The following is a 25,187-nucleotide window of genomic DNA, read 5'->3' as shown; positions in this document are numbered from 1 at the left end:
GGAAAAGGCATTCGCTACATTCCATAGGAACACTTTTATAAAAATAAAATTTACATTGATTATACTCACTCTACAAGACCACATCGTTGTTTATAAGACTCCATTAACTTTAATATTAAAAAATACTTTAGGAAGTTCTGATGTGATAATTCAAACATTTTAGTCATTGAATCCCAGGCTCATCCTTAAAACATTTATTTTTACAAGTGTAAGCTCAGAGAAGGAAATCAGTGTTCATGTGGTTTCCATCCTTCAGAGAAAAAAGTCATTATTACAGCATAAAGAAAATATCCAATCAGGATAACGAATGTGCAGCCTATTGGCCCAATGTAAAACCAGGATGCAATGAAGTAGATCATTAGCAAAGAAATGAGAGTCCTGTAGCTAGCCAGAAACCTCAGACTGATTCTTGGTCCCCAGTTCTGGTTTGTTCTGTCCTTCACCACGGGACTATACCTGATTTTCTGTATGAGGTGGGGGTTGGTAAGATGATAGCGACAAAGTCTACCCACAAAATCTTCCCTGGAGCAAAGCGCATCCATCTGATCAGCAAACTGAGGTATGAAAAGTTTAAATATTAGTATTCTACTGCAAATACTATCATAAAGTGTAACTTATTTTACAGTTTTCTTCATTTATAGGATGAGGATTATAGGAAATAGAGGGGAAAAAATATCAAAACACACTTTTAAATAGTAGAACTGCTTTAAGTGCAGACTTGCCTTTTATCTGTCATACCTATAGGAAGAAAAGGATTTGGTTTTCCTGCTTTAGAAACATTTATTTTGAATGATATTCCCTTTGTTTGTCAAACATTAATAAATAACATTTTAAATGTATTCTTTATGTTTTGTGTAGGAAAAGCAGAACTACAGGTATAGAAGCTGATACTATTAGGAAATATCCATCTAGACAACAGTAAAGGAGACAGAGCAAGAACATAGTGTCATATATGCGCAGGCACAGTGAAGAACAGGAATTTGCAACAGAAAATATAGAAGGAGGCGGTGCTGTACTTACCCTTTCGTTAAGCGCTGAGGATAAACGAAATAGGAGGCGGACAAGAGTGGCATTTTCGTAGCTTCGGATGGGCTGAAGTTCAGTATCTCCTTGATACTGCACCTCAAATCTACGTAAGCCGTTTATGATCTAGAAACAAGAAAATAAACCCTTTATTTTGTAGCTCCCATTTGAAGTGCCTTTATACAGGCATCTCTCTCTTGCCCCAGATAAATTGCACTTCTCTTGATGTAGAATAACAATTTGTTTTTTTAAGATCCATCTAGGGTAGCTATATGAAATCTTTCTTCTCTTACCTGGTACCTGCCGAGGGGTGTAAGAATGAGGCCATCCTCACTTTCAATGCAGTCTGGAAGTTGTTTTTTTCCGTTCTCATCTTGAGCTGTCCCACACTTCATCATCATCTGGGTCAGCTGGGCTTCATTCAGCTACCCAAGAATAAAACAGTTCTAAAGCATGTGTTTGATCTGCCCCCTCCTGTTTTGTTTCCTTCTCCCTTCACAAACTCCTTAGCATTGTAACCCTTTGACAGCCAGCACAGATACCATGAACTGCTTAACAGCACCTCAGTTAGACATTAAAAGGAGATAAAAGTCTCCAGAATCCTTGTCTCTGCTCATCAAATCCAACAGAGGTGTTCTGTTTTATGTGTCCCTTACGCCTCGAGGGTGTCAAATAGCTGCCTTCTCCTAGGTCAGTTGTGTGGCAGACAGAGAAATTAATCTTCTTTTAAGTTTAACCAAAGAAATAGCCTACTTCATCCATTCACCTATAGCTGCAGTTACATGTTGTATACCTCTTTACATTTAGAAGATACTGGACTGTTTTTAAAATTTAAGCCATGTCTTGCCTGTTTGTAAACATGAGAAAAGGTACAAGAGACAGGTTTGATTATAAATTATAGGCCAGGACAGTGCTCACTTGAAACAAAGTGGGCTTAATATTTAAAAATTAAGAACAGAACATCTAGTTCTATCTATATTGAAAGTGGTTTTGAAGTGGTCAGGTAAAGTCAAGCCTGAAAGATGTTTACAACAAATTTGCTAGCAGGGTCTCTGGCTGTCTTTGTGACCCCACAATGTACAACAGTGACAGAAGTACGTTTAAGGAATCCTGACTCTTGGTCACACTGCCACATAGGGAAAGTTCTTACGTACCTTAAAGATTTGGCACAAGTATTCCAGTGCCTTCTCTAAATATTCATCTGTTTTTTTGATGCTGTCTTGCCCAATTTCATCAAGGTCATTGCCTGTGTAGGAACCATTCATCTCCGACGGTGTAAATCTAAACCACGAAAAGAAGGACTGGCTAGCCGTTGTCTCCGCAGAATGGTCTGATATGGATTTTGCCGTCTGCTGCGCCTGACAAATTAACTGAGCCAGTTTTAATACCTAAACCAAAGAAAATGAATTGTGTGGGACAAAGATAAAAGACTACTAAGCATCAATACATGGATAAAACTGTGCCTTGATACCTGGCGGTGAGAGCAAACCCAGCAAACTCACTCTCTTAGTTCATATGCACTTATGCTAAGACTGTTGGTTGCGTTTCCAATAGGGCAAAGGTAGTTCTCTGCTGGTGAAGCATTTAAAAAACTTTTTCAGGTGCTTTTTTTCCTTCCTGCGATTTTTATCTGACTTGCTGATGGGTACTAATCAATACAATGGATCAGAAGTTCACAGTAAGCATGTTTGAAAGAAAATACTTGCAATATACTACTACAAGGCAGCAGGCTGTTACATTAATTTCTTATTTAGCAAAGAGCAAGATTTTTACAGCTGCGCTGGATTGAGACCTGTCAGGTTCCAGAATTCACCATCAGTAAACTTTAACTATAGTGCAGGGTGTAAAGTTTTCCATTCTTAACTTCTCGTAATATGAATGCTCAGCATTGAGCAAACACCTGTCAAAGCAGAAAGATGCACGACAAAAAACTTGTTGCTTACCAAATTTCTGACTTCTGTGCCAAACATCTGTTTATACTGGAAGTCCTGTCCTTCCAGGCTGTAAACATGACTCTTCACTTTAAATGAGGCATCTGTAATAGCTGGAGGCCATGATGAAAAGAAGCTCCCGCCAAGTGTGGAGGTCATAAAGAGTCGGTGTTGACGATGTGGAATAACAAGTTCTGGCTCCAGGAATAACTGTTCTCCTGGAATTTGAGAAAAGTAGTGAAGATGGTTACATGATACTCCCGTTTCTGTCTGGGGAACATCTAGCCACACAGCATCTTACATCTGCTGGGCAACTTGCGTTTAGGTGGGCAGGTAGTTTTGGGAGGAAAGAGGCATTAATTGCCTTTTTTTTTCATTTAATCGTCTCTGCCCACAGCAGAAAATGTCAGAGTGCATTTAAATGCAGACCACACAGACAGCATTTTAAGCCTGTAACTTGTTTTTCAGCAAAGGCAGCAGATAATCATGAAACTTAAGACACTGATACTTGTGAAATCTGGCCTCTCCCAAAATTACTGTATCCTAATTATCCTGAAGTGTATACATGACTAGCTGTTTTGCTAAGTATAGATACCTATAGAGACATAAGAAGTTTTAATCCTGAGGTAAATAATCAAGTAAGACGAGTGTAAGAAAAACTGACTTTACTGTAAACACACAATATTGTGTTCTTTATTCTTTGAAGAAAAGTTGTGGAATGACATTTAAATGATGGTGGTTAGAAAAGAACTATAGACATATTAAACCTATATGACAAACATTAGTGAAGACGCAAGCTTTTGAATGGTACAATAGCATGGAAAATGGGAGTAAGTCTATTCACCTTCTGAAGTAAGATGTAGCCATTGTGAAGAAAGATTGAGACAGGACAGCATAAGATGTCAAAATATCCATTTACCTTTCAGGATCATTTCAGCTAGATTGGGCTGAGCAAAGACCTTGGCTACTCGGAACACCATGAGAGCATTTTTTGGACTGACCAAGTCTGTTCGAAGAGCTCTGTTCAGAAATCCTACAAACAGCTTAGTATACATGAGCAGGTTTTCTTGAATGAAGGCAGCCCTGGCAAAGTGAGTACAGGATTTGTGAGTACAGCTATTTAAATAATTGTTTTTTTGTCTTCTGCCAAATGAGTCATTAAGGGAATGTTTTCTACTGTCTCTGGAAAGATGGTTTACTTGCACTGAAACAAAAGAATATTCCTCTCAAAACAAAAGCTTGTTAGAAATCATCTCTAATCGTGTACAGGAAGCAAATTCAGGTTGGCAGATGGTTCTTGAAATCCTGCTGGTTTATTTGGGATCTGCATAAACTTGAGGTTTGGTTTGGATTACTCACAGCTGCTTTCCTTCTTACCATTTCTCCGATACGCTGCGAGGTAAAGACTCTGTACTTTGTGGTGGCTTTTCCGGAGCGTACCTCCAAGGCTGCAAGTAACTTAACCACATCTCAAGAACCTAAGCAAAATCACACATAAAATCACGTGAGCATCAATACTTTTTGGAGAGGAAGACAGAAAGGCTTTTTGGTTTGTTTCTTTTAAAACTAGTGAATACAACGTTAATGACACCTAAAAGTTTTTTAGCAATAAAGTGCTCTCTAGTAATCTGAGTATCTTTGAAAAAGAACAGGGAAAAAACTATGTGCATGTTCATTAGGACTAATCTGGATCTTCTGTAATACCCAAATGAGATGGCACTCAAACAGCTACTACAAAAAAGGAAAACTTAGTTGGTGGTTATATTTGAGGTGCATTTAACAGCTCTGATAGTGTTCACTGAATCTCTGTTGAACTGAGTAAACAAGTTGCTACATTAAAATAATTTCAGCTCTTGTCTTCTGTGTAGACGGACCTACTACCCTGAAGAAACACAGTGGAGTCCTGATTGCAGTGAAGCCAAGAATAAATTTGCCACTTTTCTTCTGACATTCTGCCTTACATGTGTACCTCAAACACTGGGATATAGCTAACTGTAGGTCTAGTGAGCAACATCTAGACCTGTTACATTCTGCACTCAAACTCCTACATTAATTACCAAGAGTCGTGGTCTGATATATTTCTTTTCCTGCTTGCAGTACATATTTGCAGTATCTATTGCAAAATAATGTTTATTACTTTTGGTTATGACCTATTGTATTAGATAGGATATTAAGAAATTAGGACCTAATAAGAATGCATCTGTTTTCAGAGTAATACCCACTTCTTTCAATCAATAGTAATTTTCAGTGTCAGAAAAATCAGCCAACAACCTGTAGTAATTCTCACCAAGATCGATTCAACTTCCTTCTTACTTCTAATTGGCACTTTCTCTAACATTAAATGTACATATTATATAGAGAATTTCACTGCTCTAGAAAAAAAAAGAAGATTTAAAGACCAAGAAATAGTTGCTAAAAGGCAATAACTAATTACCAGTTATGTTGAGTACAGACTTAGAAAGAGAAGCAGGTACATACTGCTCTGAAAGAGGCATCCAGAGGCCAGTGACCAAAACAGTGTTGCAGAAAGATATAAAGCTTCTCCTGGACAAACCGAGGAATTACAACCCTGCAAACAGATTCAAAGACAGTCACATGTAGAAACTAGCAGCAAATTTTAAAAACAAAAAGCCCAACCCCACCAACCTACAACCCAACATGCTTCCACAAACGCAGATACAGAGAGTTCTTCCTTAACTGAAGCTGATTCTAGCTACTGAATTTCAACTGAAAAACATAAATACAAAATTCTGCACTAAGCTTGGCCAGAATCCTCTAGTAGCATTTTCTTTTCTTTCTTGTGCCAAGATATAGACCAGAGCAATAGCAAGACATCCCCCCTCCTGAAGCTGTCGCGTCCCCCCCAGTCTAGTGCATGTGAGAAACACAACCTATTTGCTATCATGTACTTTTAATAATGTACTTCTGTATTTAGCAATCGAAACAACCTAATTCAACCTCTCAGGGAAAAGCTCTGTATGTTTCAGAGACTGGCTGCTCAGGTACCTACCTTTTAAACTCCTCTAGTGGGCTGGCTGTGTGGGAGTGGGCTGAAGGGGAGAGAGGCTCTGGTTTCAGGCTGTTGCTGAAAGCATGTAGATGTTTCACAAGCAGCCTTACCACTAGCACATGCTCTTCAGTGGGCTTAAATGACTCCTAGATTCAAAGCAAATGACAGGAAGACAATGAGTATCATATGTTAAATGTCCAGGAGATAGTTCAGGAAAATTATATGCTCAAATCAGATATCAAAATACAAGAAATGCTCTCTTCCTTATAGGTTCTTCACTGTAGTTGGAGCCACCTGACTCTAGACAGACTTTCTCCTCAGGACAAGTTGCAGCAATCATCTGACATCAGTTCACTAAGAAACAGTAGCATATTTTTGATAATGTGATTGTAAGAAAAAATATCTACAGTACTCTAATGAACTGAATTTCAGGCTAGCATTAAGGAACAGAATAACTTGTAGATTTCAACTTACCCCTTCCTGAAAAAAGAATATTCGGCCTTTCATTACGGTTATAAGTTCATTGCTGTGGACAGCACAACAGATGCTTTGTTTATGCTCTTGACTGGCTTTACTGAATTCTCCTTCCTATGCTGGTACTCATCTGCCTTATAAGAAAGAATAATTCTAGAAAGAGTTATGGTAAGAGTAAGAACTGCTTCAAGTCCTGCGTGATCCTGTTGCTTCTGGTATTATGGGTAGAAGCAGCCTGGGTGGGAGTAGCAGAAGGAGCAATGGTGGGCCACAGTGATGTTACTAATAAATGAGTGAGTGCATGATATAGCAGGGAGATGAATGAGGTAAAAAAAGAGCTAGTTCTCCTGGATGCCCAGCACCACAGCTGGTCTGCTGCAGCATCTGGGAACAAAGCACTAACTCCTTTACTACTGTAATCTGCTTTAAGAGTAGTGAACTAAACTCAATCCACTGCTGAAGGCAGATTTTAAGATATCGTTTGTATTCTAAGTTTCACAGCTCTCATGTTTCTCAGAAGTTGGGAAGAATGTACACGAAACACAAGTTACAGCTGCAAAAAGTTACAGCTGCAAATATAATAGAAGATGCTGGAAGAGTGTGTTAGACAATAGCTGCAAGATGTTTCCAGGGTTCCATGCTGAGGTAAGATGCTGAATATGACTGCAGGGGACTGACAGGCATTTTTATACAAAAAGCTTCCACTTCTGAAATCCAATCAACAGTATTTCCACTGCTGGGGGTGGGGAGGGAGTGTGTGTCTGTATCATTTCCACTGCTGGGGGTGGGGAGGGAGTGTGTGTCTGTATCTTTTCTCTGCAATGCCTGAGGCAAAGCAGAAGTGGTTTTACAGTCTCTGAAGATTTTTAATACACTGTAAAGTACGCTCCAGGAAAAGAGTCAAAGCTTGATGATGATATAGTCATGTAGTACAGGTAGAACTGAGCCTCTTCTAAGAGAGTGGATAACCTGTTACCAGTTCTAATGAAGGCTAGTTTTGTGTTCGTGACAGCTCCTGGTTAAGTCAGCATGTTTTCTACAGTTCCGAGGAGAGCTTCTATATGAGGGCAGAACTCTGAGAAGTTACTTGGTCCTAGGAGTTTAGATTGGGATCTCCAAAAGCAATTAGAGAGGCTGAGTACTCTGCTATAGGCCTTGAAAGGGCAGAATTGTAAAAAATTCTAGGCTCCCCTTGAAGGTACCTTTTGAATTTACAAAACCACCAGTACCACTATTTCAGTACATCGTTTCAGGTGATGCTAGTAGTTTTTCCACTTAGCAATTCTTATAATTTCCTCTTCACCTGGATCAGCACCATTAGAAACAATACTGGTTTAAAAAGTATTTTTCCTCACAGATGTTTTTGTTGTCAAACTTTAGCTTACAAGATGGAGGTACACCATTCTTTTCTTAAACACATTAATTAGATAAATGTAATAGTAAAAAAGATTTAAAGACAAGTAGTAGTTCCTGTTTTCCTTTCTAAGCAGTACCTTGAGGTATCATAGCACTTAGTTAAGCAAAAAAAAAAAAAAGAAAGGATTAAACAGCAGGAAAATTCCACGTAGTGCTAAAGAGCTTTATAGTATAATAAGAGCTTTATAGTACATATGCTCAGCCCTCCCCTCTCCCAGAATGAAGACCCAATGAATAAAGGGCTGAAGTAGGAAAAGAGGAATCAGCAATCTGTTCCAACAGGAATGTTTTTGCATGCACATTTCCTGAACAATCTGCAAATGTACCACTCGTGCTTTTGCAAAACTGAACAGTCAAGTTCACATTGCCACTACAAATTTAGTACTAACCAATGACATTTCACTGGCTAAAAAATCCTAGATGTTACCTACCTTAATTTTAGGGGACAGCCATGCAAATTCTGATCTCCTCTTCAATGCAAGGTTTGCTGAAATGACTGCTGTGAGGGGCAGAAATCTGCCATCGGTGAAGCCAGTTTTGGTGTCAAAAAAATGTCAGCATAGCTGATAAACCTCTTTCTACAATGCATTACAACAATGCATTTCTAAAAATGGAGTTCCCAATTAGACCTCATAATATGCTAGATTTTAACTTTTTTCTCCATGACCTTTGCTAATACCTCTCAGTATCTGTTTTCACTGAAAATTTAGTAAATCTCAAGGCAGTGCCCTTAATCAAGTTGTAAACCCACACCTTAGCAGAAAAAGCTGTTGTACAGCTAGCACCAATACACTTTGCAGATTATATGATGGAACAAGATTTTTTAAAAAGGAAACAAAATGAAAAGATGATAATACTTGGTATGCGTGGAGGGCCTGGTAGCTGGATTGGGCAGGACTACCGTGGTGTTTACTGGAGATACTGAGTCGGTAGTGGAGAACCTCCAGCTGAGACAACAGAAACAAAAAGGAAGGGGAGGAGGGAAAAAAGGAGAGAAGAGAGCAAGAGAAAAAAAAAGTGAGAATGAGCCCAAGGAAGAAGGGTGGGGGGAAAAAATGACCATCACAAATACAGTCAGGGACAATGTATCACAATAACAACTGCAGCCACAGTATCCTCTTTTTTCTGGTGTTCAGTAGATTGATTCCAGAGCCTTTTATACCCTTTATCAACTTCTTTGAAATACAATTGGGAGCAGGTGTCAAAAAAGTATAGCTGTAAGTGGCAGCGGCGGTTCTCTTTGCTGACCGTAGAGCAAGTACTGGTAGGGCATATGGAGCTTTTGCCAAATAAACTCCCTGTTCCAGAAGTTAACTGAACTGCAGCAACAAGGATTTACACACTGTTACAGTGTTTCATTAAATAACAGAGTAAAGGAGTTCAATATTCCGCAAGCTTTTTCAATACTATTTTGAAAACTGTCATTTCTTCCCATGCTGTTGGAGAAGGGGGGTTTGTATACTGGGAAGAAAATCCAAATTGATACTTTCTTCTTTCCAAGGAACAGGAAGAAAAAAGTTTGGCTATTTGTAATCACTGTGAGCCTGTCCAGTAAGTTTCTGATTTGGAGAGATCCTCTGCCTCCTTCTATTTAAAGGCCATTTGGGAAGGCTGCAGGTCTCGTGAATTTCCTCAAAAGGGGAAATTACTTTTACTACTAGAGAAACTTGAGGTGTATAAAAAGGCAAAAGACATATATAACATCAGTGTTATATGCTGATGCAAAAGGCATCTTGCCTTAACACTTGAAATCTCTGCAAGTCTCAGACAGATCCCTTCTTGGATGAATAAGGTAGAGTATTTTTTGACAATGTGATGGTGAAGAGGATACTGTAGCAACAGTGACACACATGTATGAAATTAATGAAAAACATAAAACAAAAAATGTATACTACACAGATCCCAATGACTATTGTCAGGCGTCTAAACTAACTCTCCAGATCACACCTCTGCTGTCTTTGAACAGCCCCTACCCAGTCTCCTCTAGTGCCAGTTTGGTATCTTTTGGTTTTACACTCTTCGAAGAGTGGCAGGATTGTTACTGCAAGCTCCCCAGCAGCTCGAACACATCGTCTGCTTCATAATCAACTGCCCTGCCACAGGAATCAGCAATCTAATGGGCGTTCCACATGCAGTGCTGGGGTCTGTGGCACCTGGCATTGGAAGGTCAGGAAGCATTACATAAAGTTTTATCAAACAACTTCTTTTTAAGGGTTCATCGTGATTACAGCAGAAGGGAATGGGGAAAGAGATGCTGCACGCTTGGGCTCTGGATGATCTGAGAAAGAGAAAGTGAACAGACAATGTAAAAGAACAGGAAAATAGTTGAGTTAATGGGGAAAACAGTGAAACTCAGTGTAGCAAGTAGTATCAACCTCAGGTTCACACCAGACCCAAAAAGAATTCAAAGCAGTAGAAGTAGTACATCTTCTCAAAAGAAATTATTTACTACTCATTCTCATTCCACCCCCTTCTACTTGTAAAGAGAAGTCTGTGATGACATTAACAAGGTTTAAGGAAAATCTATCATTCCTTGAGGCACTTCGCAGGCAAGTTACACATCTGGGATCTGGCTGGGCCCATCAAAGCAAACAAGTCTGGCTGCTGGACAAAGAGCAAGTTCTGTGGAATGTCATCCCACCTTCCAATACAGGTATGTAGCTATTTCAAGTCACTGATGGTCAAACAGGTCTAGATCCAGGGATTAATGATCACTAATTACCCCTCCTTCCAAACGCACAGAAGGCTAAATGGAATCAAGTGAACCTGCGTAACTATTAATAATTTTAAGAACAAGGTTTAAGGTGATCTTGCGTTTCCAGTCAAGCCCTTTAACCCTCATGTTAAAACAAAACTCTGAGCAATCTTATCTAGTTGAAGATGTCCCTGCTTACTGCAGGGGGGTTGGACTAGATGGCCTTTAAAGGTCCCTTCCAACCCAACACATTCTATGATTCTATTCTATGATTTCTGCATTCTCATTTGAGGAACTATCATGCAGACTATACTCCTTCAGCCCACCCTGTGGCCAGTCTACAAAGTTTAGTTTAAGCATCACAAGTTCATGAACAGTCCTGTCCCCAACTGCTCTGGAACCTGCAGGAGGGATTCTTCATCCATTTATAGATGTCATGGGGAATTCCAGTTGCCTATTCAGGCATTTTAACTCCCAAAGAGCAAAGACTTCCTATATTACACGCTCCCCATCAAAGATGAAACTAAAATATTGTTAGGGGAGTTATGGCCTCATGTTGTGGCTCAACACACCTTGTGGAGGATCCAGAAGTGATGATTTTAGAGAACTTTAAGATCTACCTAGGCCCTATTTGACCATAACATTCATAGTCATTGTCTAAATTTTTGCTCCCTAGTGTTAGAAAAGAGCATCTGAAATACAGAGGGTGAACAGAGGAGAGAAGTTTAAAGCAGCCATTATAATTTCTGGCCTAAGCACAGCGCTTGATGCACAGAGACTGAACAGACAGACACACCAAAGGTACTTCAAGCAAAGCCTTTCCATCACAGGTGCACAGCCATGCTGCTGGGAGTCCCAAGTGGAGACTTTGCAACATTAGTGAGTTTGCATTTTGACCTCAACTTTAAAAATAAAAGACAAACCCCATCCCACTTCAGCTCTCCAATGTTTTTCCCCTAGCAAAATATAAATATGTTTGTTATTTTATAGCCTGTGGAGCAAAGGATCAGAATTTCTTGGTCAATCAACTCTCTTATTACTCCTTCACACAGGAATAAATCCTGAGTGGCTTTTATATTTCTCTCCCCTTCTGTGGAAGTCCCACTGTGACGCAGAGGGAATTCAGAGGATCAACATTTTCTCCTTTAAATTCCCTTTACACGTATAGTGCTTTGATCTTAGCCTCCCCAACACTTACTTAGTTTTTACATGCAGTAGATTGTTAGTGAACAGACCACCACAAACTGCTTAAAACAGTGTATTATCCGAGCAAGAGCTTGTAAGATATTCTGAATTCTGTAGCTACAGAACTGCTTCTGACACCATTATGGTGAAAAGCGTACTTTGGAATATGGAAAAAAAACAGTTTATTCACTTAAAACTGAAGGACAGTTAGTAAGATTTCCTTTTTTAATTTGGATTTATGCTAAAAAAAGTGCTTACCAATCTTAGAAATTATTAATTGGTATTTCGGTAACAGTTGCTATCACTGCTGAAAATCAATTTAGATAATTTTTAGCATCCATATTACCCCAGTGGGATTTAATACTATGGTTTTATAGTGGCATCTTCCCTATCATTGGTACTTTGATTATTGGTGTTCAGATTGTTGTGACCATCCCACAAACTCGTCTTTCACAAAAAAACCCAAACAACAAAACAACACAACTTCTGCAATGAAGGCAAATCTGGATGACACACTTATTCACAACATTCTTCATAACTGGATTAGTAATTCTGATGCTCTCATGTAGGTACTCTGATAAGTTATTTCTTTCCTTTGCACCAATATACCAAAAAAATTCTCCACAGAATAAGAGATTACTGCAAGATAAGAGGTCAACCGTCAGATGATGCTCATGAATTAAGTACAAACTATTACCTTGACATGAGGGGACTGCATTTTCTGATACATTTCCAGTGAATAATGATGAAGCCACATTTCAACAAAGATCTGAAAAACAAATATTTGCTCAGCTAGGGAAAAAGAAATAATCCACTGACACTGTGTGTCAGTCACAAGCTAGATATAAGAGAAGGCCACAGTATATAATTTGAAAGCTAAGCTGTACTTGTAAACAGACAGTTAGCACCTGCTAAGCATCAATAATTCAGTTCAGCAACATGGTAGGAACTTGCTTCAGAACAACTGTTAAGTCCAGATTCTCCTTTCCCTTCCCTTTAGGTTGAACAGAACCAACTTCTCTGTGCTCAACCTTTGCTTAGAGCATAGAATTGATGTTAGATGAAAGGGAGGGAAAGGGAAGGAAAAGAAATCAGGTTTAGAAACTTTTCTGGAAAAAATTACTCAAATGCTTGAGATCAGTTGTTAGATACGCAGACTAGAAAAAGATATTAAGTGCCTTTCTAAACTACAGCTTAACGTTTCACAGTGCCGCTTTGTTTCACTAACAGAAAGCAACAGCTGCACTGCTCAATTCCAAAACCAAGCTAAAGCAAATAGCGTAACTGTCTCTGGTTTAAAAAGAAGAGATTCCTCAGCGTCAAGAAATGTTGTGGGGTTTTTTCTTCCTTAAATCCAACTTACCTGAAGCAGTGTTTCTGATCTCCAGATCTCCTGGGAAGCTGGGTCAGCATTCACGGAAGGCTGATGGGCAATGTGCCGTTTCAGCAAGCTGGTGTGATGCATGCCATAGGAAGTGAAAGGCACTGGTGGAGACCTTTAAAGACAAATGAATGGAAATACTGAGGTCAGTAAGGCTTAGTACAGGGAAATATATCATTGCTTTTAATCACTGGATTATAAAATGGAAAACAGTCTTTGAGAAGTAAAACTTGCACGACTGATTACATACCTTAAACTTCTGCAAGATGTTATAATTACTGGTCACTTTAACTATAAACAAACACTGTATCACTATGCATACTGCATTAAACCAGTGTAACACAGACCTGATGTTCAGTAATGCATGATTTTATACTTCCTCCTTTTCAGTTTATTTGGTTTCACTCTTCCTTCCATATTCATAATTCATTTGATCTGCATTTTCCTACGTACATGCTAGGGCTCAACAGACCATCGAAAATTATATTTGAAATGTATTTAAAAATAGAAATTAGAAAATAGAATGGCTATTTATTTTTACATTAGTATGAAACTGCTAATATTGATAACATTTTATAATTTTGAGTAGCAAAACCAATTTTGAAAATGTGGACTTTCACACACTTAGCCATTACAAAGAACGAAAGACTGGGTTCTTGTATTGGAGAATTTTCACTTCAACTTCGCGAGTTTGTTTGTATGCCATTATCACATAGACACACACAACTCCAGTAAGTGGTCAAAAATCTTCCATGCTCTTCCTTCCAGTTGTGGCTAAATAGCTTGATCTATTACCATGCATAATGTCACCTGAAATGCAGTCACTCGTTATACAATTTGATTACGAATGTGTCTTGGTTTTTTATATCGGGAAGTTATGAACTAAGAAACCTATGAACTAAGAAATCTATAACCACAGACATGGTCCTGACGCAGCAGTTTCAAAGAACTGCAGAATAGGTAATAAAAGCATTACGCAATTAAGGATGGCAAGCTCGCAACTGAAACAAAATGGCCAACTGCCAAGTTGTCTGGCTTTATAGCAACATTAATGAAAGTTGCAAGTGTCCTTATAACAGTGGTTAATATCAGTGCCATCTTTACCACATACCATATGTATCTGAAAATAGTAAAAACTACTGTGAAGTTACAGTCAGATCTGTCCTAATCCAGTTGCAGGGCACAAAACACAACTGGAGCTGCTGAAAGGATGATTTTTTGTTGCTTTGTATGTGCCTTTTCTGCTCCAATAATAGCTACCTTTCAGACTTCCAAATGAAACCTTTATGGTAAAATTAAGTGAACCTAAGTCTGTTTAATTTTTGTAATTATATAATAAGTACAAGGATCATGAAGAGCAGCAGTGTTTTCTACTTGTTAGATATTTCATTCCAACAAGCCGTATTTTGTAAGCACTATTCCCAATTTGCCTCTGTCACTGCAGTCATTACCTGGGAGTTGGGGAAGGGATGGCTCCCCCAGGACTTGAATAAGGTGGAGGAAGGACACTTCCTTCTGTGGGTAGGAAACACTTCAGGTACGTGTCCACCAAGATGAAATAAGCACTGTTGGAAGGGCTGACATGATGGGTGACAGCTGAGTTCTGAAACAGACACAAGGATATACTTGGAGTTAAGTACTGTTACTTTAAGGCACTGCTAGGGAGTGTCTGCTACACAGCCAGAGCCATTTAGTATAAATAAGGAGAAGCCCAGTGGTTATAAAGGGTAAACTGAAAATGAAGACACTTTGGAGCAAAGGTAAATTACCTAACTGTAAAAGAAGTGTTGCTGTAGTAGTGAATGTAACCAATTAGGAGAAGAGTTGTCATGGTTCGGGCTGGACTGGCCACTGTCTCTACTTCTGTCTCCAAGGAGTTATACAGCACAGGTAACAACAGGGAGAGGAACCAAATAACCAGACACCAGAGCACAAAACTGCAGCTATGAGTGTCTAAATGGTGTTATTGGACAGAGGGGTAGGAAACCCATTTGGAATCCATTGGCTGCTCCATGTTGGCATGTTGTTGGACAAACTGCTTACTGGTATATCTAAGGTGGGTATTTTGTTTATTATCCAGTCTTACATCATCAACCGAACCAAAGCAATAACAAATTCTAGAAGTATAAATAAAACTACTGTTAATTTAGCTGGACAGCATCTCAGCAAGCCCTTAAAGCGTTGTGAAGAAAGGCTAATACTATTTTAAGAGAAAAATTGTGAATGGTACTTACCTTCTGTGTAATCAAACTAATTGCAAAGTAGAACATGTAATATTCAAATGGATCTGGTAGAACAGAGTCAAGGATCAGACAATAAGAAACAGGTACAGCTGTTAGATATCTGGGGATGCTGATGAGACATTGAATTTTTATTTTGTCAATGCTAAATTAACTTGCTAGATCTTAACAGCAGATTTGGCTTTGCATTCTTGCTTTCCAACCTGACTCAAACATTGGTAACTGAGGTGTTCTCTATGTGACAAGGTGTGTTTGCATTATTCTTCTTAGCACATTTCACTATCTCAAACTGAAACCAGTGCAGCTGCAGCTAGACTGCTTCCAACAAGTACCCTAGCTGCAAAGTTAACATGCCCTTTTCCTATCATATTATATAAACTATGAGTAGTTACGAAAACAAAAATTGTGAAATACAGGATCTACTGAAACTACTGGGAATTTTGTTGTTGACTTGAATAAGGCCAGAAATTCCCCCACAAGGGTTTATAAGAGGAGGATAAATTTATTTTTCATTGGAATCTAAACATTTCTAATCAGCCCAAACTCTTTAGCATGACCGTGATTTACCATGGACACACAATGAACAGACAACAGAAATGCTCGCAATTTTAGATATTTAGATATTTAAAAGGAATTAAATATACAACTGTTAAAAGGATACTAAGAGCCAAATTCAAACCTAAACCACCAGATGAAGGAAACTGGACTTTGTTGTGGTATAAAGAACATTCAGGTAAGACTTGCTCTTGTATTGAAGCCTTCACGGGGCCCTGAAAGATAGAGTAATGAAATACTAATCAGGCTACTCAGCACACAATATGTTTTCAGATAGTGAAGTTCTGCTGCATTCCAGCATTCTGGGATCATATCTACATTCAGCTCAGTGGGATTTTACTGCATTGCAGTAGTTCCTTGTATAAATGAATACTCTTTAGATAACGGCCAACTTCCTCACTGAATATGAGTATTCAGTATAAGAAAAAAACCAAACAAACAGCCTTCACCAAGACTTTGCCAGTTGGAGTGGGAGCAGCAGAAGACCATTTGCCTGATGGCTGATGGTTTTTTTAGGGTAACTGAGCTGTGGACCAGCAATTACTATACACTCAGTTGATGTTTCCTGTTGTTAAAGGCTGTGGAACTATCTGAATCAGTTTCTAGATAGCAGGTAGCTGGTAGTAATGGAAGAAACATAACAAAACAACTCTGCAGATAACACATTTTTGTTTGAAATATCATGCTTCATATCCAGGATAGCAGTCAGTCTTCAAACACAAGGCCATAAAGTGCTGCCAGGGAAGGCACTGCTCTGTGACGACCCTGGAAAACTATTTTCAATCCTGCAACTAGTGGCAACCAAGATAAAGCACACAACTTTCTCTGGGGATGGGATAAGAATCACAACGCAACTTTCTTGGCTGAACAGCACAAATGTCTAGGCACTAACAACCACCATCTCCTACAGACTTTATGGCTGGGAACTCTACTCCTCTAGCAACCGTTTAAAGAAATGAGTATGCTTTAAACCTGGAGCACTGAGGATATACCTTGGCCTATATTGATCTGTACATATAAAGTGTGCACAAAGTTCCAATAGCTGCAATAACAACTACATTATCTTCTTACAAATTTTTCAGTTACTCACTGGAAGATATGAGACTGGGAAATCATATCTATACTCTTCTGCTTGGAGTTTGTACACCAGCTTCATCATTGGGCCGCTGCAAGCAAGCATCAGAAAGAAAATCCATGGTAAGTACCCTCTCCTGTCTCACTTTTGTGAATATATGTTTGCACAATGGAAAAAGGTCGAACACTCGTTCTTTGTTCCCTGTACATTTTTTAATCTGTGCTGAAATGAATGAGTTTACCTGGGATCCAGGAAATCCAGAGCCACAGGATATTCAGTGGGATTTGTTTTTCCTTGCAAACAGCGAAGATTCCAGCCTACGATGATGCCATCTAGGCTACCAAAAATGCTCTCCACTAGCCATGGGAAGATGCCATGTAGTTCCTTTAGGGAAAACAGACACAAATAGTTAATGTGTACAATTCCTCATCTGGGCAGTAACAAGAGTGCACAAAGATACTGTCTGCCAGCTATTAACAGTACATGATTAGTTATGATTATTGCCAGCTTACCACTGTCTGGGCAGAGCTTCCATTCAAAAGATTGTATTATAATATGGCAGTAACAGGAAATCTATCCTGATTTCTGATCCCAATAAAGTTGCAAGGATACTGATCAGCACTGCATGCAACTATTGGTCACGTTTTCAAAAGTTGTTTTCCTTGTAAATCGAGGCTGAAAGTTATAAATGAAGTGCAGTCAACTGAAACAATCTTTTAATGAGTAGAAAAGGCTCTTAACTCTTAGGAAATACTGGATTCCCACTGTTTCACCCGGGGTCCTCAAAAGTCTTGATGAGAGAAATCGCAACAAAGAAAATAGTGATATCAAAAAAGCAAATGCTCCTGAAATACACCAGGCAGTGCATTTCTGAAAGGGCAGGGACTGCTCACCTTGGCAGGAAACTCCTCAATGACCCTCTCCAGGTCGTGGCACCTCTGAACGAAGGGTTTGTTCACACAGTCTGCCTTCAACGTGGCCTGTTACAAACCATACGGGAAATCCCATCACCGTTGCCAGAAAGGCCGATACTTATCACGGCCATGATGTAACCCTCCCCCCCCGCCCCAAATTACGCCGCTCCTCCGCTGCAGCACTTCTGTTGACGTGCTGAAGTTACACCGACCGACCTTATAACTTCACAGGCACGCAACAGAGCCGGCCGTTAACCAGAAACCGGCAATCCCTGCCCGCCGCTCGGTGCCCCGCCTCCCCGCTCGCCACCCACCAGCAGGAAGCTGGGCTGCTGCAGGTGCGGGCCGGCCATGCCGCCGCTCCCCCCGGCCGCGGGGCCGCGCTGCGGGAAGAGGAGCGGAAGCTGCCGCGAGCGCTTCCCGCCCGCGCCGCGGCACCGGCTCCCTCGCGGCCGCCGGCGCCGCAGTTCTGCGTCACCTCTCGCGCCCGGCGCGCCGCCGTGACGCCACCGCGCCCAGCGGGGGAAAGGCGCTGTTGCCATGGTGACGGGGCCGCCGCCATTCCCCCTCCAACATGGCGGCGCTGAGGGAGCGCTCTGCCCGCGGCCCGCGTGGCTTCAGCCCCTTCCCGAGAATCTCTGTGGGGGGATGCAGGGGTTTCTTTTGCGGACGTATCTGGAGAACTGTTAAAAATGAACGGAATCGCCAGGCAAAAGGGACGGCGGTCAGACAAGGCCACGGCAGCTCGGGGTTGGGTGGTGGTGAGGGTGAAGCCATCGTTTGCTAAGATAACTGGTGTTTGGAGAGAGCATCTTGTGAGCGAATTGAAAGCAGTGTGGACAAAGGCGCGCCTCGTTGATAATACATACTTCCTGACCGTTCAAAAGGACAGTTGTCATCCAAACTATGAGTGAATGTAAAAACAGGGTATTAGAAGAACATCACAATACTATGAAGGAAAAGTAAGAGGTTTTAAATAGAAGTGTATTAAATGGTCAGAAAACCACATCGGAAAATAGGCAGCTATGACACGAGGCTGTTAGAAATGAGAGCTACGTACATCAGTTGAGCAATAGGAAACAGTAATTACATGTTTCACATTAAGAGAATTTATAAGGGAAGCTGAAGTCACCAGGAAAAATACATGTTTACAGAGGTAAGGATAATCGCTTCTCAATTTGAGAATCACTTCTCAATGTGAGAGCAAAATAAATCCTTATGGTGGTAATATCCCACTGGTAGATGCACAAAGTAAAATTAAAATTGCTAATAATGCAAAAGAGTTTGGTACATGCCTATAATTCTTATATAGAAGGAAGCAAGATGATATATTTAATCACAAAGCCCCAGTAATTTGTGTGCAAGAAAAATAAATGGGCAGGAAAACTATGAGCTGCTCATTTTTTTAAAAATTGGGAATTTTGGGGAAGTTCCATAAAACCAAAGGAATGCTCATGTTATGCCAATATTCAGAGAGAGAATTCCAGTCAGAGGTCTAGAAAAGAATAATTATTTTATTAAATACTAAAGACAGCTATATAATTAACACCAGTAAATGTGATTACAGAAAATAATCTTGCCCAGACAAGTTTGGTTTTGTTTGTGACAAGATCTACAGGGTTTGTCAGAAAAGATCAGTGTGGGTAAATGTAGATTTTCTTGATCATTTTGATTCTTTTACGTGAGGAGGTGCAGGAATAGTTGAATGAAATGGAACGGTTTAGGTTGTGTAGGAGGCCAAACAAAATGCTGTGGCCTCATACTCCACTGCTGTCATTAATACTGAAACAAAGCGTAAAAAATTGTGTTAGAGAGAATGACAGAGGAATTCCTTTTGTAACATCAGCTCTGACCCTGCAGGTGACTTTATTCATCCAGTTTAATAGGATTATTAACCAGTGTAAAATGATTCAATACTTACATAAAAGTTTACAGGATCAGAATTAAAAATGGTACATTATTTCTCGGTATTGATCATGTGCTTCCATTCCAATCTGCTTTTCCCAAACTGGATCTCAAAACTGCGTTTTGATCTTGGCAGCCAGTAGAGGAGGGAAGGCAGCAGCTCCAGTGGCAGTAGAGCAATCCAGTTCCTGACTGCTGAAAAGACAAATTAACAGATGGCCCCATTTGGAATTCTACCAGGCAATTGATTTGTTTATTCCTTTCCTTTTTTATATTATGTATGGTTTTTTTAAACAAACGTCCAGTATTTTGAATATAGTAAGCTGGTAAAGGATGACAGAAGAGTTCTTTGACATGTATAAAAGTGTGATTGAATAGAACTGTTAGAGCTATGTTTGCTGTGATGCATATACATATTTGAAATACGGGCAATGTTTTAAAAGTGCATTTTCAGATGGAGTCTGTGTATGACAGTGATTGAACACTTTTCTTTGAAGGGTCGGTCCCTCCTCAAGGTGGGGATAAAGAGCTATTTTAGCTCCACAAAAAGCTGTTGGGACTTGCTGGCAAAGCTTCTGCAATGTGTTTATTTAGCTATAAAAGTTATGGGTATGATTTCCAGAAGTTAAGGAAACAGTAGACCTCATGTATGTTCAGTAGGTCTTAGAACTGGAGAAAGAAAACAACAAGAAATAAATGACCGCGTGAAGAAGCGTAAACAGAACAATGGAGGTGCTTGGTAGGGATGGGTCAGCAACACTTGTGCACATTAATAAAATAGCTGCATGAGAGAAATTTATCAAATTATTTTAAGAACTAGGGGAACTGCTGAGGACAACTGTGGAATGACAGTCTATTTATATTTATAGGTCTGTTCTGGAGCCTACTGAAATCAATGGTATAGGTCCATTATCACCCGTACATATAGCATTTTCAAATGTATCTATCACAATTGTATGTGTATTTTTTTCCATTTTGCAGATGGAGAGACGGAAGCCCAGACTTACCTAGGTTTCCTTTTTCCTTTTCTCCTAAATTAAAGCTGTCTTTAAGCCACAGCAACAAGAAGGGCTTTTTTGGTTTGTTGGTATGTTTTTCCTGAGAGGAATATTCCTGAGGTAGTGGGAGACTGAGCTGTTTTATGAACGTATGAATTCCATTCAGTAATCTGCTTTGGTGCTTGCTATGTGTTTTTATCAGTCATTGTGAGAGAGGTTTCTGTTAGGCAAAGTAGTACACAGCTGAAGTGACTAACTTCTGCCATACTAACACTTCTCCTAGGTAGCTTCAAAGGTAACCCAGTATTTTCCCACCTTGGTGTAATCACTACAGCATTACAGTTTCAATCAAACTCTACAGAGGTAATTAAGCTCATACAATTGCCATGAAGATGAATGACTCAGTAGAGCGCAAGCAATTTGTGCGTAGGAGAGGGAGCTAATGCAACATTCATCACTAGAAAATCCACTAAGAAAAGAGACTAAATCCTCCGATGGCAGCTTGCACCATTACTGCTCCTCAGGTTAAACATCTGGGATATGTAAGAAACCAGACTTGTGTGGTTCTGGTACTCGCAATATTGTCTCTGGAGCTCATACAGCCTTCTTTTCTGAAAGCAGTACTAAAAAATTTGAATTAAATCATATGGGGCCTCCACTGCATTTTACAGACTTCAGTGGGAAGTTTGGGTACAGGAAGAGTTTTATATCAACGCTTTAGTAAGTGGCATACGCACTTTAAAATGAAGCAGTATTTGTAGCGAAAGATGCCATGTTTTATAAAGCCAATAGATATCAGAGGGAGAAACAGACAAGCTTTTGGGCACTCCAGCTTCTCTTGAGGTCTGACTCAGATGCAACAAACAACTCCACGCTGGGAACAAGTTACTATAATTTTAACCTGATTAGGGTAATCAATGAATCTGAGAGAAAAAGATGAATTAGAAAGAATCTAATTTAACAGCATAGGTTTCTGATAAATTGGATAGAGCTTGTAGCTTGTGCAATTTAATCTCTTCGTGTAAGGACAGGTTAGAGTGTCGTAACACCAAAGAACTCTGTCAAGTGTTTTGTTTTGGCTGGAGAATTGTTTGGGTGTTGGTATATTAGGGGTGGATGAAATGATTAGAAAACATATAGTCTGTTCAGCTGTGATGGGAGCAAAACCAGACTACCCGTTAATGAGAATTCAGCTGGAACAGAGCCTGGAGTCACATAGGTGAGAAGAAAAGGGGAATTTTCAGAACTGTGATAATTTTTCTGGTCCAACTGAAGCAACTTCTTTTTCCAAAGCTGTCCAGCTCATGCAGACATCAACATTATACTGTCCCTAACATGAACAGACCTGCTAAGGCTGTAAGTCAAAGTTTCATGTGGATAAATATGAGACTTCCTTTGTAGCCTGAGGAAACATTAACCCACTCATTGTGTATAACGGCTTCTCTTCTGAATGAAACTTCAGCAGGCTCTCAGGATATGTTTAACCATTGCAGGGCAATGTATCTGTATGTCTGCCTACTTTTAGTGTACTGCTCTTTGAGCAGTCTATTGTACGTTTCATTTAATTAGCCAGGACAAATATTTTAAATATTAAACTTCGCTCTCAGGTTAAATACATACCTAGTAGCAGGATCTTACAGAAAACTAATAGATTCTCAAAGGATAAGACTTTTTGTGGATTCCTTTCTGGATTACAAAAATTTATCCTTAAGAAATATGAGACTACTGCAGTTGTGCACTACTGATGCCAGGACAGTCTCAGACAGAAATGGAAGGCTTCATAGAAATATTGCTCTAGCTTATCTCTTATGTTGTGGCTCTTTTATTAGATCAGAGAGCATTTTCTTTGTCTTTTAATATAAAGTAAAAATTGCAGTAACTTTTGGTTTGAAAAGACGCAGAAGCAGAGGACAATAGTGCATTGGAATGGCTACCTGCTGAGATGTGTAATCTCCAGGGGTTGATGGAAAGCAATAGGACAGCTCTGCAGGGAAAAGTGTTCTTTCAAGTCTTGCACCATATGTAAGAGAGAGAGAAAGAAGACAGAGGTTTTTTACGTATCAGTTAATTTCTATTGGTGTATATGCATTAATTTCTCCTAATAATTTCTGCAATTTTGTTACATTTTTGCCTAGCTTCTGCAAAGAGAGATTGCTTAAAATGTTGCCTGACAGCATATCAGTAGTCCCAATTCCAGTCTGCCTCCCACAGTCTTGTCTGATTTAATAAGCAGTGTATTTTGTGCCTTTTTATGTGTACTTCGAGTTTTGCAACTTTAACAGTCCCATTTTGAAGATTTTCTTCTCATATGAAGTGCTAGAAATTTGTTTTTAATTAAAACTGGATTTGTTGCATAATCACATGAATCCAGGAGCTTGAGGCATAAGTAATAATAAGATTTCAACACTTGGGATAAAATATGAGTACTGGTGGAAGAGCGTATAAACACAATGCGTTATGCAGGGAGCTACAGTAACTCTTGAACCCAGTGTCTGAGGAAGTTTGAATATGGTGAGCGTTACTATGGAAACTACTTTCTGAGGTTTGCTTTATTAATATAAAGGTTGAAGTCTAGGGTTTGGGCTTTGAGAAGTAAAGCAACACTTAATGTACCATTTTCCATTCTAGTTGCTGGTGATCCGTATTCTGATTTTTAATTTAGCAAAGTTAGCCTGGGGGGAAAACCACTTTGTTCCATTTGCGAGATTTTCTTGTTGATTTGGAAGGAAATGACACTTCAAGCCGGTAACTATGGTTTCATTTTGTTTCTAGATATTTCCCCAGCAAGATCTTGATGCAGTAAGATAAGCATGAATTCCTCAGTATTGATTAATATTTGAAGCGTGCAGTTAGAGTTCTGCTTGCTATTTATACTTTGCCAAATTGACATTCCTGTTTCTCAGTTCACCAGGTTTCTGCAAAATGCCATTGACCACAATGTCACCTTTTCTTATTTGAGTTGCAGTTCTACACTCAGGGCTAGATGTGGGCACTGTGAAGAAGGAGGATTGCCTTTGTCTGCACCTCCATCATACAACTGGATGTGCATACTGCACCATGTAATACTAAGGGGAGGAGTGAGCTCTCTATGAAACACTCTTCTGACTGGGGACTTTGTTACAGAGCCCCAAATCGGTCTTTAAATTCTGTGCATTTCCAGCTGTAGAGCCTGGGCCTTAGAGAGAGAATCTGACTGTCAGGTAATCATTGTCCTCATTTAGAACAAATGTCTCTGTGTGTTCCGACACATTTTCTAGTGTCTTCCATAACTGCATGATATTCAACAGTGTCTCTCAACAAAGGAGACGGTGACATTCCTTGCTAGGCTGTGCTGCGTACCTGCAAATGTGATTGCTCTTTCTGTGTGCCTGAAAGGCAGCTTCTCTATCTAGGGGATGTGTTGTAGCTGAGTTTTCCCAAGGATCCTATATAGCCGTCACCATGGCAAGATGTCTTTGGATTAGTTTAGCATTCAGGTCCTTTTATAACTCCAGGACTCCAAAAAAACCCTAAACAAGTAAATGCAGCTCTAAGCTGCTTAATAAAATGAAATATAATAAAGAATAAATAATAGCCTTAGGAAGGGAGGCAGTTCAGAGCCATAATATGGATGGAGTAAGCCATAGCTGGTTGGTTTTGTGACTGATAAAGTATTTCATGTTATTTTTATCCTTCCAGTTAAAACCAGATACTGCCGTTCTTAAAGAGCAGTGAATCTATTTAATGATACCTTTAATAATCTCCTCTTTCCTTTTGAAAGCAGTATTTGGGAAGCAGAATGTCTCTCCCACTAATGGCTGTCTGCCAACAGGCTTTCATCTTTATCCTTTCTGATTCTGCAGTCATTTACCCATGTGAAGCATTTGCTCTTAGAACATGCAGTTTTTAGCTCCTGGCAGTCAAGATGAAAGAAATCAATGTAAATTGCTGGGGTGAGTGGCCAGGAGGTGACAGTCGAAAGCCTTAGGTATTGGGTGCTTCAGCCTGACAAGCAAGATGAAGTATGCGTGAATGGAAACTTGCACAGAGCTCATGAAGGAGGATGGGTTACAGTGTGGGTTGCTAGGAAAGCCTGGTGCCCCAAGGCTCACGGCGTGATGAAAGCAGTTCCCAGAGAGTGTGAGAACAAACCACGGTTTTCCCTCCTGACACCTTCGCCGTGGGAGCAAATAAAAAAAAGAGCAAATAAAGAAGATACCCTGATTTAGAAAGGAATTATTTCTTGAGACTCCTGTAAGAAGCTTCTGTGAATATTGGATGGGGCTCTGGGTCTGCAGAAACCAGTGGAAGAACCTGAGTTGATCTCAATACTGGGAGATCATTGTCTTCAACACTATTAGCCTGTGGACCTTTTAAGATAAGGAATAAGGAAGCTAAGTATTCTC

General features: G+C 39.8%; 1 protein-coding gene across 3 annotated transcripts; it reads right to left on the bottom strand.

Moving 5' to 3' along the window:
- Window positions 1-15: 15 nt before the first annotated feature.
- On the bottom strand, window positions 16-18,372 carry SMPD4 (sphingomyelin phosphodiesterase 4). 3 transcript variants are annotated; one of them, XM_074607085.1, is made up of 19 exons: window positions 18,214-18,372; window positions 17,879-17,965; window positions 17,227-17,369; window positions 17,001-17,076; window positions 16,017-16,125; window positions 15,350-15,402; window positions 14,567-14,718; window positions 13,098-13,230; window positions 12,432-12,503; window positions 8,712-8,801; window positions 5,965-6,110; window positions 5,433-5,523; window positions 4,332-4,432; window positions 3,874-4,037; window positions 2,967-3,172; window positions 2,178-2,411; window positions 1,317-1,448; window positions 1,021-1,149; window positions 16-554 (listed from the first exon to the last, which is right to left on the bottom strand). In XM_074607085.1, exons 1-19 carry the CDS (start codon window positions 18,250-18,252, stop codon window positions 228-230), a joined length of 2,484 nt encoding a protein of 827 aa, XP_074463186.1. In that variant the 5' UTR covers window positions 18,253-18,372; the 3' UTR covers window positions 16-227. The 3 variants fall into 3 exon arrangements, with proteins under 3 accessions (XP_074463186.1, XP_074463187.1, XP_074463188.1); XM_074607086.1 differs by having other exon boundaries at window positions 16,035-16,125; window positions 18,214-18,369; XM_074607087.1 differs by lacking the exon at window positions 8,712-8,801.
- Window positions 18,373-25,187: the final 6,815 nt, after the last annotated feature.

Source organism: Larus michahellis, chromosome 13, assembly GCF_964199755.1.
Source record: "Larus michahellis chromosome 13, bLarMic1.1, whole genome shotgun sequence".
NCBI classification, from domain to species: Eukaryota; Metazoa; Chordata; class Aves; order Charadriiformes; family Laridae; genus Larus; species Larus michahellis.
Note: the sequence above shows the minus strand (reverse complement) of the source record. Positions and strands in the feature narration are given on the sequence as shown.

Bases quoted from the DNA above. Each gene is read 5' to 3' on its own strand.
- SMPD4 (XM_074607085.1), bottom strand. From the start codon at position 18,252: ATGGCCGGCCCGCACCTGCAGCAGCCCAGCTTCCTGCTG. The intron at 4,038-4,331 runs GTAAGAAGGAAA...TCACTTTGCCAG, and splicing joins CGCAGCGTATCGGAGAAATG to GGCTGCCTTCATTCAAGAAA. The intron at 3,173-3,873 runs GTAAATGGATAT...CTCAAATTCCAG, and splicing joins AGCTGAAATGATCCTGAAAG to GAGAACAGTTATTCCTGGAG.